The sequence below is a fragment of the Coptis chinensis genome, chromosome 8, assembly GCF_015680905.1.
Source record: "Coptis chinensis isolate HL-2020 chromosome 8, ASM1568090v1, whole genome shotgun sequence".
Taxonomy (NCBI): Eukaryota; Viridiplantae; Streptophyta; class Magnoliopsida; order Ranunculales; family Ranunculaceae; genus Coptis; species Coptis chinensis.
Window position 1 is genome coordinate 26,480,000 of NC_141463.1, and position 14,676 is coordinate 26,494,675.

The 14,676-nt window shown below is 36.0% G+C and overlaps 1 protein-coding gene across 1 annotated transcript; it reads right to left on the bottom strand.

The window, feature by feature from the left end:
• Window positions 1-907: 907 nt before the first annotated feature.
• On the bottom strand, window positions 908-14,532 carry NFU1 (NFU domain protein 1). Its single transcript, XM_086577220.1, has 3 exons — window positions 14,146-14,532; window positions 1,423-1,559; window positions 908-1,337 (listed from the first exon to the last, which is right to left on the bottom strand). Exons 1-3 carry the CDS (start codon window positions 14,465-14,467, stop codon window positions 1,149-1,151), a joined length of 648 nt encoding a protein of 215 aa, XP_086433346.1. The 5' UTR covers window positions 14,468-14,532; the 3' UTR covers window positions 908-1,148.
• Between the last annotated feature and the right edge of the window lie 144 nt (window positions 14,533-14,676).

Sequence of the window (14,676 nt, forward strand, 5' to 3'; positions counted from 1 at the left end):
AGGGTTACATAGTTTGAGATAGGCTCTTCCTCCAGTCTGTACAGTCTCATGTGCAAACTATCTAAGGATCAGGAAAGTGGCCCCTGGTGGGATCAATACTAATTGAGTCTCAAACTAATTAGACTCCACAGTTCATGTGCTACGACTGGATGGAGTCCGAAACCATTGCCCAGTTTTTCTTTTACCTGCTGTCTCGTCCCTACTAGATGCTATTCTCTGTCTTGAATCTTCACTGAAGAGTGTAGGGATATCATGTGATCATTAACAGCTATGAAAACTGACAAAGTTCTGATATTGTAAAAATGGATTTAAGAATATAAATTAAGTACACATGGATAAACTTATAGGCAAAGCTCTAATTATAGACAATGCTTGAATGCTAAGCTTAAACATCATACTATCGTCTACCTTGTCTGGGTTCAGTTGGTTAATCCCGAATGACTGGACTCTAAGTTTTTTGCACTGTTATTCATCTCTCAAGCTACTCTTTTGTATTGTACGCAGTAATCTACTGTTCCCCTGGAAGGCCAGGTCATGGAGCAGGCAGTATCTCCAACATCCTTTGAATCTCAGCAAAATGTTTTTCTTTTTCTTTCTTGAACTTGGGACGGAAGCAAATGGAAATGCTCATGTCCACCGGAAAAACTAATATCACAGTAACTGATTCAGTTCTCTTCGGAATATGTAATCTTATCCTTTACAAACATATTCGAAAGTATTTCAAAATTTTCTCGACATACATTAAAGGATATTCTTAAATGCAAACTTAGTGAACAACCTACTTCTATGTTGAAGTGAAGTGTAAATCTTTGTCAAAGTTGGGACTTCTCATCACTTGTTACAAGTGGACTGGATGGATTTGGAGAGGCAAATAATCTGATGGCCTGAAAAAAAAAGGGGGGGAAAGTTTGCAAATAAAGTAGATGATATTAACCAAAAAATTATGTAACATGTTAAATTATCTGGTTCATGACCAGTGCAACACCAAGTCGACTGTCAGATGCATGTGTACCAAAAACAAGTAACAATGTACACCAGTATGGACTTTACAATACTTATTGCATTACAGAAAAGATATTGCCTCCTTTGTATCTGACTTTTTGTACAGCAACATATGCAATACATGAACTCAACTTTGTGTCTGCAATCTAGCTAGTTAACACTACATTCACAATGTCTGGGAACTTCTCCTTTATAGCTGCCTTTATTCCTGATCCAATGGAGTCAGGCCCAACGTATTTGACATGGCAATCCCCACCATCAATTGATAGTACTTCTACACTTCCACCATAATTTTTGATGGCTGGTCTTAGTATATCAAGGTGGCCATTGACCGCCTGCAATAGCCAACAGTTTCAATTAGTGTTAATATTACATAAAGTAAGTTGTATTCTTCTACATTTTAAGAAGTGGAAACTTAACCTCAACAGTTACTTCATTTTCTAGCTCATCAAAAACTTGGCGAATATCCTTGACAGCATCTCCAAATTTTTCCTTCAACACGCGTTCAATCCCCATTTTCATAGTAGTTGTTGAACTAGGACAGCTTCCACATGCTCCTGTAAAATCCATTCCAATGTACTAAATTCTCATTTTGCTTGATATTGATACTACATTTAGACAACAAAAAAGACAAACTAGTCAAGAGGTCCATAGAACTGGATAGGTAAGAACATCAGTACTTGACTAGAGAGGTTCCCTTTCGTTTACAGGGGGGCACAATAATTGTGATGTTGAACTTAATTTTTATAGCATTTTGGACATAACCAACAGGCCTTTTAAAAGTCAGCAAGCTTGTAACCCCAATCATGTTCAAAAAATCACCTCATTCAGCACAACTCCTAGCTTCATTCTAGAAGGCCAGTAAAACAGTACGAGCGTCCTAGCAATAGATCCAACAGATTTATATTAAAACTCTAGACTAGAGAGAGTTAAGAGTAGGTAACATTCCTACCTAGACAGTATGGTTTAGAACAAAAATAATTGTTGACCACCAGACCAAATTAGAGTCACTAATAGAAAATGAGACTTGCTACTATACATGAGCACTCTCTCAGAAGATGAATAGTTGACCAGATCGCCACCATAGAAATGTATGTTTCTTGTTTACATACGCAAATACATATGCATATCAAGTGCAAAAGGCACTAACACTGCTGATTACGTGAGCACTCAACAAAATAGGATGGAAGACTCCGAAGGAACACTGCTGATTACGTCTGATCAAGTTCAGTGGACTTTAAAAGTACATCATGACTTGTTGCAATAAAGGTAATTTCACATACCTCCAAAAGATCTTTTTGTGTGACCTATTCAAATACCTCTTCCAAAAACCTAAGTTGCGTTGACATGGGTACAAAGTGTCTGACATAGTGAAATATAAAAAATGAGGTATATCACATAAAATGTGTGTTCGTGTGTGTCTGACACGGACACGTGGATACGTATCCGACACGAATTATTTTTAGAATATGACGTGTCCATGTAACATAGTTAAAAACTATAAAATAACTATCCAATCTCCAAGTTCATATAACTTGACCATGAGATTAAATAGTTTTAACAGACAGTATTTGATGGATTAAAGTTATAGGGTCTGTATACACAACCATTTCAGTAAGAAAGATGGATGGCTAAGAAATATCCTCTACAGACACAGAGCCAATCAACACGAACTCCTACAGAAGCATTAACTAGAGAATGAAGAGAATAAATTGAGTAAAAATGTTTTAGCCTCAACTTCAATTTGATTCAGTGGACAATGACAGGACCCACTGAATTAAACGAAGGTGTCTAGTGGCCAACTGGTCAAGCCTTGGGAACTTCGGCTCAAGGTCCCACTTGCGGAAAAAGGATTTCGGCGATTAGGGAATTAAGTTCTAATAATAACAATAACAACGACAGGACCCTAACCTAATAATAGCAAATTTAAAGCAGGCAGACTGCTTAAAGAAAATGAGGTAACATTCTTTGCACTGAAGCATGTGGCTAGATCACTCTTGAGGATGGGTTCTTTCAGCAACCATAACTTCGTTTTGGTAATGGCATATTGCTAATAACATAAGGAAAGTTTGTGACATTTTTTTGAACAACCCGCCACATTAAGCTTTTCAATTACATGATCCAATCAGCCAAAGAGGAAAGGCTGGAAATTGGTTAAACCCAAAAGCAACTGAATAATCCAAAGATAGAAATAGCATAGTATGTCTTACACAAAATGTGTAAAGTATTAAGTTCATTTTCCAATTTCCAGTTGACACAGAACCTGTATTATACCAAGTCTGATAAAAAAAGAAAAACAAGCATTACTTGTAGCGTCTTGTACAGGGCAGTCTTACATTACACTTAACCAGATCCATCCCCAACAACCGAGATAAACTTGTTTCACTGGGGTATATTACCAGCTCTATTGTGGGATGTCTGCGAAGATAATAGAGAGCTAAAAGTCTAAGAGCATCATCAACGCGTTGCTATTTTTGATTGCCAATGTGACATGTAGCAATTTTTCTAACAATTTCGTTCACCAACGCGATGCTAAACAGCTGTTTCTATCTCAGCAATTGTTAAATTCTCGGCCAAAATACTCGGAATTTAAGCAACGACTCGCACGGGACAAGTTTAGCAGTCCAGATATTGGACGGGTCAACTTTTGCTGTCCAGAAGTTTTTCAATTTTTTTTTAATAAAAAATTAAAACGGCTGGATTTTGTACCGTTGGGCCCAACGGATATATTTAGATCCATTGGACTTGTGGCCTATATATATATTGCATTAGTGCCTCACTCCATTTTCACCAATTCACTCATCTTTCTTCTTTCATTCTTTAACAAAATATGGAGCGTCATCCTCGTCCGAGACGTAGTTTGCATTTAATCCCTGCTGAAAATAAATTATTGTGTCGAGCACATATGCTTGTAATTGCTGGAATGGAGGGTGTTGTTGTATTGTCAAATTATGGACCTAGACGAGTTCTTTGGGATAGAAATTGTGAAATATCCATACACAATGACAATCGTAGAGATAGAACATGTAAAGCCTTATTAGACCGATTTTTGAGAATTTGTAAGAATTGTAATAAATATTTTAAATTGGAGCGTGCACTTAAGATTGTTGGTGCTCTAAGTAGCAATGAAGAGCGAAGAAAACATATGTTTCTAGAAACTGAGTAGAATTTGTTCATGAACGTTGTTTGGAAATTTTTGGAGATGTAGTTGAGTGGTATTAGTAGATATTTTAACGTTGAAATTTATTTAAGTTTTATTTTGTAATCTATTTTTATCGTTTAAGTGTATATTTTTGAATGATAGATGATGATATTTGAGGGACAATCATCAACATCACACTTTAGAAGTTTGTCCTCCAATTTTCCATCATCATTGTATCCTATTACCACTATCATCACGCCGTTGCATTCAGGTTTAGGGCATTTGATATTAATGTATGGACATGAACTAGGATAATGACCAAGTTCCTTACACCATTGACAAGTCTTAGGCGTAGAAATTATGACAATATTTGATTCACCCATATTGGTAGTCAAGTTGAGATAGAAATTGAAGTCGAGAAATATTATAGAATAAAAATGAGAAAATAAACTAAAGAATGAAAATGACTTTAAAGATAAAAATAGATCTATTGAGAATCATGTCAATGGATAGAAATAGATCTATTGAGAATAATGACGTACAGAAATAAATACCGTCGTATAATATTATGACGTATAATGTATAAGAAAAAATAGGCATAGCCTCCTTTGTTTAATCTACATAAGTCAAATACCTAAACCTGTTAAAATCCTTGGAAACAACAACAACAAACCAATATAATTATTATAATATATCTATGTGCCATTAACACTATAGAGCAATGCCCTGATTGCTATAGTTATTCCCTCTCCGTCCTCGCTCTCTTAGGAGCATTGTCTTGCTGCATGATATCAGTAGCTACTCTCTGAAATATCCATGCAATGCATGTAATTAAAATCTTATATTTGAGTTATAACATAAATATTTGAAAATGTAAAATATATAATTAATAAAATTATCAAGGCTTCTACTTGGTTTGTTAAATCTTCTATCGTTTGGTCACGTTCATGAAGTTGTTGCTTAGCGTGTGCTCTTTCATGGTCTAAATACCCATAGTACTGTTGAGTTTGGTCAATTAAACCAACTCGAAGCCCCTGGTTTTGCTAAGTGACCACGCAATGTTTCCTACATTGTGTCAATATTTTATCTAAGTTAAATCTATATAGTACGTTGAAATTAACATAATGAAATATAAATATACTTCATTAAGCTGTTGGAAGTCAAGTACAATCCCAGGCAAGATACTGTTGTCCGGACGCTCAAAAAAGATAGTGCTCTCCATTCCTCGGGAACTAACAACGCGGTATGACCATGCGTCATATGGATCACTAAGTATGGGTGCATGATAACCATGATATACTCCGGATGTTCTGCTGGAACTTGCAGGTTCTGGGAATTCGACGTCTCGTCTAAAACGCTAACTAGTTTGGCACATCTATGTCTGCACTTCTATAAAATGGACCGGTAGATAGGCTTCCCTTAGAAACTTTCCGCCAATAAGTTTCATATTCGAGAGTGGAGTTCACATCATCATAATCAGTAAAACTCGGCCATGCATTCGCAACGCGATACCACTCAATCAAAGAAGTGGGCATAGTCATAACACTCATGTCCGTGGGTGGGGGAGAAGGAACATATCTAAATCCAACGGTCTGCATAGTCACCCTATCTCCAAGGAACCAAACACATATATCAGGGGCTTTTAGTATGAACCTTGTTAATGACATGATCGAACTCTGCTAAAAAATGTGTATGCTCATATCGAGAACCTTGCCACAGACTCCAAACAATAGATCTCACACTTTTAGTTTCTAACTGGCTCCTAGTAACTTGGAGATCATTATGAGCCTCCTTTTTTACTCTAGCGTGACCCTCAACAGTCCATCCCTGTGGGCAAGGCCATAAGTTTTTATCCCAATCACTTCTCAGTATAAAGTTTAAACAAGCGAAATACACCAGTACTAAAATAATAAAATGAAAGTGTATTTTAACTTAAATTATATAATATTTAACTAACAAAATAAAATCTTATATCTTAAAACTTAAATTCTCTTACCCTATAGTATCCATGTAATCCCGTTGCATTGTTTTCCCATTTCATTTCTCTGGACAAACAAATCAAGCCCAATATACAGATGTGCCATGAAAGCACCACTCGCTTCAAAATCATCCAAGTTATCAAGGTCTACCAAAGACGCTAACTAACCAGCCCGAACCCCAGATTTTCCAGTCGTGAAACCCACTTAGCCCAAAAAATATAACAAACTCATCCTCCGCATTTGAGTTTGGCTCCAAGCATAGGGCGTCAATTTGATGTTCCAGACAATAATCCTCATCTAATCGGTACATGTATATTTCTCCGAAGGCCGGGTTCAAAATGTATCTACCATCAATATTCTCTGGTACAAGCACACCATCAAAATCAAACAACGAAAGCAGTAGAGTCTTCAACCTTCTCATATTTTCTTCAATACTTGAATCAAACAAAACAAGTTTTTTCTCGCCCACACTTAAACCCGTCAACATTGAAAAGTCAAGTGGCGTGATATCAAGCTCAACACATAGAAGGTGAAAAATGTGCGTGGTGTGCCACCATCACCTTGCCAATGCAAATATGATTGGACAATCAGTCCAAATGCTTGAACGTTTACAATATTCGTTCTCTAACATGTGCCATATCATCTTGTCTTTCCTCTAGATGTCTCCAAATTTTTTTTAACGCTTGGCATTGCACATCTCCATTTGATGTTATTCATTTTCTACACGATGAGCCATTTAATCAAACAGTTAGTATACAATATATTCTACATACGATTTTAAATAAAAATCAATCGAACATTCATAAACTCATACTTACTCCATTATTATATAAACACGAGACATGGTTATTCGGATCGATAGCCAACGACAGATGATCGCTCATTTTCGGTGGAAATTGAAAATCATTTTAACCCTCGTTTTCTTGAGGATTTGAACTCCCCAATCCATACAAAAGACTCCTCTTACGTCTAGTTCGACGATGGTGATCTATTGCAAAAAATGGAATGAAATTTGGTATAAAACCGAGGTTTGATGAGGTGATTGAAGTAAACTCTTAACAGACGACATAAACAAATCCCCTCATTTCAATCACCTCATAAAACCTCGTTTTTGTACCAAATTTAATTTTGTTTTTTGCAATGGACCATCATTGTCGAGCTGGATGTAAAAGGAGTCTTTTGCGTGGGTCGTGGAGTTCAAATTCTCGAGAAAACGAGGGTGAATTTATACCAAAAATTATTTCCAATTTCTACTGAGAATGAATATTGTGGATCATCCGTCGTTAGCTACCGATCTGAATAACCATGTCTCGTGTTTATATAGTAATGAAGGAGTAAGTATGAGTTTATGAACGTTGTTCGATTGATTTTTATTTAAAATCGTGTTTAGAATATATCGTATACTAATTGTTTGATTAAATGTCTTAACATGTAGAAAATGAATAGCACCAAATGGAGATGTGCAATGCCAAGCGTTAAAGACTTTTGGAGACACTTAAAGGAAAAACAAGACGATATAACGCACGTTAGAGAACAAATATTGCAAACGCCTTTTGGTCCTCTGATATCATGTTCGAGCATTCGAACTGATCGTCCAATCATATTTGCATTGGCAGAGCGATAGTGGCACACCACGCACCTTCCATGTGCTGAGCTTGGTATCATGCTACTTGACTTTTCAATATTGACGGGTTAAAGTGTGAGCGAGAAGAAGCCCGTTTTGTTTGATTCCAGTATTGAAGAGAATATGGGAAGGTTGATGACTATACTATCTTCGTTGTTTGATTTTGATGGTGAGCTTGTATTATAAAATATTGGTAATAGATACATTTTGAACCCGACCTTCGGAGAAATATAAATGTACCAATTAGATGAGGATTATTGTCTGGAACATCAAATTGACGCTTTATACTTGGAGCCAAACTCAGAGGCAGAGGATGAGTTTGTCAAGGGTTTTCTGTTATATTTTTTGGGCCAAGTGGGTTTTACGATTGGAAAATCTAGGGTTCGGGTTGGTTGGTTAGCGTATTTAGTAGACCTTAATAATTTGGATGATTTTGACGGGGGTGGCGCTTTCATGGCACATCTATATATTGGGTTTGATTTGTTTGTCCAGACAAATGAAATGGGAAAGCAATGCAACAGGATTACGTGGATACTACAAGTAAGAGGATTTAAGTTTTTAAGATATAAGATTTTATTTTGTTAGTTAAATATTACATAATTTAAGTTAAAATACACTTCAGTTGATTATTTCAGTAATGGTGGTACGAGTATTTCGCATGTTTAAACCCTATACTGAGAAATGATTGGGATAAAAACTTATGGCCTCGCCTACAGAAATGGGCTGCTGAAGGTCACGCTAGAGTAAAAAAAGAGGTCCATAATGATCTCCAAGCTGCTAGGAGCCAATTAAAAACTAAAAATGTAAGATCTATTGTTTGGAGTCCGTGGTCAAGGTTCTCGATATGAGCATAGATATATCTTTTAGCTGAGTTTGATCATGTTGTTAACGAGATTCATACTAAAAAACCCTGATATGTGTGCTTGGTTCTTTGGAGATAAAGTGACCATGCAAACCGTTGGATTTAGATATGTTCTTGCTCCCTTACCCACAGACATGCATGCTATGACTATGCCTACCTCTTTGATTGAGCGGTATCGCGTTGCGAATGTATGGTCGAGTTTTACTGATTATGATGATGTGAACTCCACTCTCGAATATGAAACTTATTGGCGGAAAGTTTCTAGGGGAAGCCTATCTACTGGTCCACTTTATAGAGGTGCAAACATAGATGTGGCAACTAGTCAGCGTTTTAGGGGAGACGTCGAATTCCCAGAACCTGCAAGTTCCAACAGAACATCCGGAGTATAAAATGGTTATCATGCACCCCTACCTAGTGATCCATATGACGCATGGTCCTACCGCATTGTTAGTTCCTGGGGAATGGAGAGCACAATCTCTTTTGAGTGTCCGGACGACAGCATCTTGTCTAGGCTTGTACCTGACTTCCAACAACTTAATGAAATATATTTATATTTCATTATGTTAATTTCAACGCACTATATAGATTTAACTTAGATAAAATATTGACACAATGCAAGAAACATTGTGTGGTCGTTTAACAAATGAAATCTTACTCAACCAGGGGCTTCAAGTTGGTTTAATTGACCAAACTCAACAATCTTATGGGTATTTGGACCATGAACGAGCTGAAAGAGCACACGCTAAGCAACAACTTCATAAACATGACCAGACGATAGCAGATTTAACAAACCAAGTGGAAGCCTTGGTAATTTTATTAATTATATATTTTACATTTTCAAATATTTATTTTATAACTCAAATTTTAAATTTTAATTACATACATTGTGTTGATGTTTCAGAGGGTAGCTATTGATATCATGCAGCAAGACAACGCTTCTAAGAGAGGGAAAGGGCGAGGACGGAGAGGGAATAACCATATCAGTCGAGGCAGTGCTCCATAATGTTAATGACACATAGATATTTTGTAATAATTATCTTGGTTTGTTGTTGTTGTTTTCGAGAATTTTAACAGGTTTAGGTATATGAATTATGTCGATTAAACAAATGAGGCTATGTCAAAAATTTTTTATGCATTATACATCATTATATTATTATACTTTATTATATATTTATACATAATTATATTTTTATACGTTAAATTATTATACATCGTTATATTATTATACGACGGTATTATATTTCTATACGTCATTATTCTCAACGGATCTATTTTTACCCGTTGGCATTATTCTCAACGGATCTATTTTTATCCGCTGGGTCTTTGCCTATATATATTCAAAGTCATTTTCATTCCTCACTTCAACTTCTTCTCATTTTCATTCTATAATCTCTCGACTTTAATTTCTATCTCAACTTGACTACCAATACAGGCGGATCAAATATTGTCATGATTTCTACACCTAAGACTTGTCAATGGTGTAAGAAAGTTGGTCATTATGCTAGTTCATATCCATACATTAACATCAAATACACAAAACCTGAATACAACGGCATAATGATAGTGGTCATAGAATACAATTATGATGGAATATTGGAGAACAAACTTCTAAAATGTGATATTGATGATTGTCCATCAAATATTATCATCTACCATTCAAAAACATACACTTAAACAATAAAAATAGATTACAAAATAAAACTTAAATAAATTTCAACGTTAAAACATCTACTAGTACCACTCAACTACATCTCCAAGAATTTCCAAACAACGTTCATGAACAAATTTTACTCTTTAGTTTCTAAAAACATATATTTCATTCGCTATTCATTACTACTTAGAGCACTAACAATCTTAAGTGCACGCTCCAATTTAAGATATTTATTACAATTTTTACAAATCTTCAAACATCGGTCCAATAAGGTTTTACACGTTCTATCTCCACGATTGTCATTGTATTTGAACATTTCACAAAATCTATCCCAAAGAACTTGTCCAGGTCTATAATTTGACAATACAACAGCACGCTCCGTTCTAACAATTACAAACATATGTGCTCAACACAATAATTCATCTTCAACAAGGATAAAATGCAAACTACGTCTCGGACGAGAATAACGCTCTATATTTTGTAAAGTCATTTTGTTGAAGAATGAAATAAGAAAGATGAGTGAATTGGTGAAAATTGAGTGAGGCACTAATGCAATATATATATATGTGTGTGTGTGTGCCACAAGTCCAATGGATCTAAATATATTTGTTAGGCCAACGGTACAAAATCCATCCATTTTAATATCTAGACGCTATATTGACCCGTCCAATATCTAGACGCTAAACTTGTCGCGTGCAAGTCGCTGCTAAATTTCTAAGTATTTTGGTCTAGAATTTAACAATTGCTGAGATAAAAACAACTATTTAGCATCGCGTTAGTGAACGAAATTGTTAGAAAAATTGTTATTTGTCACATTGGCAATAAAAAATAGCAGCGTGTTGATGATGCTCTAAGACTACTACGAAAATCATTTGGAAATGAAGACTATCAAACTACATAAAGTGAATTTGGAGAAGAAGGATGATCTAGTAACCAAATTGAGATATCTCAAGATAGTCGAAATATAGGATAGGTCTAACTTAGATGATGACCATCCTAATTTAACTAGAAAACTATGACTAGACTTAGACTTGGGAGCATGAACAGGGGATTTTGGGGACCGAAAATCCATACGGGGAAAAATTAGGTGACATAAAATTGTTGTTAGCTTGGTTTACAAAATTCTGGAGAACCTAAGGGCATCACCAATTGGCCTTTATATGGCCCTCTATTTTCAAAATTGATGGACCAAATACAAAAATGGGCCTCCAATGCAATTTCTATATGGACCTCTATAATTATCATCCTTGAAAATGATCTTCATTTCTATCACAATTTTGAAAGACCTAGACCGTTTTGCAAAATAAGAAGAAATATACCCATATAGATTTCAACTGGGCAGTTAAATCGTTACTCGGTCGCTACTCGGTGGAGGTGCGAGTAGCAAGTGGACCTACTCGGTCGGGGATTAATCGGGATTACTCGGGCGATTTTTTAAACCGCTACTCGGTGGAGGAACGAATAGCGAGTAGGTCTAGTAGGTCGGGGAGTAATCAGGATTACTCGGGCAATTTTTCATAACACTATATTCTTTTATAAATACCTGTTAAATGTAATTAACATTGAAATACTAACCTAATATAACAAATTAATAACTATTACCCTTATCAGCTAATTAATTGCACATTACTAATCACTTGTTTTTTCTTATTTGCACAGCACTTGAAGAGTTGTAGACACATTGTGGACATAGGCACATAGAGTTATTGAAAGAATGTGTTGCCAAAACTAGTGTTGTAAACTCGTAATGCTATTGAATTGAAAAGATTATAATTTCTTCAAAGATCTATTCATTGTAATTTCTTCAAAGATCTATTCATTTACTTCATTCAAATTTTCAAAATTTCGGAATGCTGTTGTGATATTGGTCAAAATTTCATAAAAAGGCTGAAATTAGTTGAAATTTCAATGAAAGTGGTCTAATTTTTGGAAATATGGATCGACCAGTGTCCGCTATGTTGGGTCAATTTTGGTCAAATGGGGTTGGTCCATATAACCCTTGTAAGAAAGAAAAACAAAATGGAGTCTGAATTCCAAACCGAACCAAAAAGGAGGAGGAGGAGATGTTTAACTCTAGATTCTAGACCGAACCAGAAAAGAGAAGGGAATAAAGACTGAAGGGGAATCAGAAGAAGAAATTGAAGGGGAATTAGAAGTAAAAGAAGAAGGAGAAGAAGAAGTAGAAGTAGAGGTAGATTGAAGAAGAAAGAGAATTTTCAGACTTACCTGGCAAGTTTTTATGATCTTCAGAGTTTTTTTCTTCTTTCTTCTCTATGCTTCTTTCTTCTTTACTCAAGTTTCACGACCTGTTGCTATTTTTTCTCTTTGTTTTTTTCACTACATGTTAGTGAAATCCACTAGCCCAATTTCCACACGACTGTCCGATCCCGATCCCTTATTAATCGGCAACTCGGCCAATTACGCAATTTTTGGACCCCGATCAGTCATGGGGAGTAATATGTTAGTCGGATCGGCTAGGTACCGAGTAGAGAGTACTCATCAATTACTCGGCGAGTACTCGCCGATTTAATAGCACAGGATTTCAACTGACTTGGACTAGAAACCAGCGTAGTTGGTCAAGGGCGTACTTAAGATGGCCAATATCCTGGGTAACTGGGTAGTTTAAGCACCTATTAATCAACGCATAAACGCTATGTGCCCCTCGACCGATCCGATCAAGAAAAAATTTAGAGGTCTGAGCGGGTGCCATAAAACAGGCGATTTCTTCCACTTAATCAGCAATTAATCAGAAAATCGATATTAAAAAAAAGCCGATTAATAGGTTTACAGGTTTTTTTTTTTTTTTTTATAATTTAAGTCTACAAAAAAGCCCACGAATTTATATATTGAAAACGGTTCGCTTCACCGAGGAAAAATAATCAAAACCGTAAAAAGTGAAAAACCACCAAAGAAAACTCTTAGGCCAGCTAGCACTCCACACTCAGGCTTGTAGTTTTTTTACTTTATTTTGTTTTAGATTGTTATATCACTTATATGTGACATATGTATTATAGGTTAACTAAGGCGATTAATTCCGATTAATCCGATTAATCGCTATAAGCTCTTGGAGCGACTTGCTCCCGATTAGCGCTTAAACTGCACAGCCTGGGTTAGAGCCCTCACCCAAACAATTTGCAATTTTTGAAAATTGTTTATGATATAAAACACTAAAATCATAATTTTAAAACTTTGTTCTTTGGGAGACTCGAATATGCAACTTACCATTCCCCAAGCTAATCCAGATCGCGACCATTACCACCAGTCCAACACCTCTTGGATTGTTAAACATCTCAGGACTTAATTCTTGATTTTAAAGATTGCGTTGTAGCACCCCTCATTTAGAAGTCCTTCGTATCACATTTCTCCTTGCAAGACCTCAAAATAGAGGGCTACGTCAGCATTTTAAGGGTTAGGCTAAAGGAGAAACATGATTTGAATGACCTCTAAATGGAGGTTCTATAGTGACGACCTCTAAAACCAAGAGTAAAATCGGTCTAAGTGACATTGGACTGGTGGTAGTGTACGGTACTTGGAGAAGTTTGGGGATAGGCAGGTTGCATGTTCAAGTCTCTACAAGAACAAGTTCTAAATTTGTGCTTCCAGCGTAACTATAGAGGTCCATTTGGGGATTGCATTGGAAGCCCATTTTTTTGTATTTTGTCCCTCAAATTTGAAGATAGAGGGCCCCATTGGTGATGCCCTAACATGGGAAATAAAAGGATTCATCATTAACTATCTAGGTCTTGAGAAGTCAAAAAAGGCATCAACAGAACTCCGATACGATAATACGAGACATGAATCCTAAATCTCTCAATTTAAACAAACCAGGAAAAGCAATTCAGATAATGAGAAATAAAAACACCCCAACAAAAAAAACATACAGACCTTGAAGTTTAAGAGAAATGATTCCATCGTCAACAGAAACAACATCAACATTCCCACCATCACTAATCAAATATGGACGAACATCTTCAAGGACAAAGTCAACGTTCTTTGCACTCAGCTCAAATGTTTCAGCAGAATATAAACCACCAGTTGCATTTGTCTTAAAAGCAACTTTCAAAGAAGCTTGTTTTTTTGAGTCGTTGGTTCTATGGCCTTTAAATGTAATAAAGATTGTATTTTTATAAGATTTGGAGGTTTGGGTGTTGGAAATTAATGGGTTTTGGAGTAGCCCAGATGTAGTTATTAAACTTAAAGACGCCATTGTTGTTGTTTTTTTCAACTAGTGGCGCGAGTTGAATATATGTAGAAGATGGGGAAGGGTTATATTGGTCATTTTGGTTGAAGAGAGGCAGACTATATATTTCGATAACAATGGAATATTGATTTTTGAAATTTGGCATGCAACGAAATATTGACACTATCGATGACTCCCGTCCCTTAAAAATAAATCTAAAGTCGACAGATTTTACT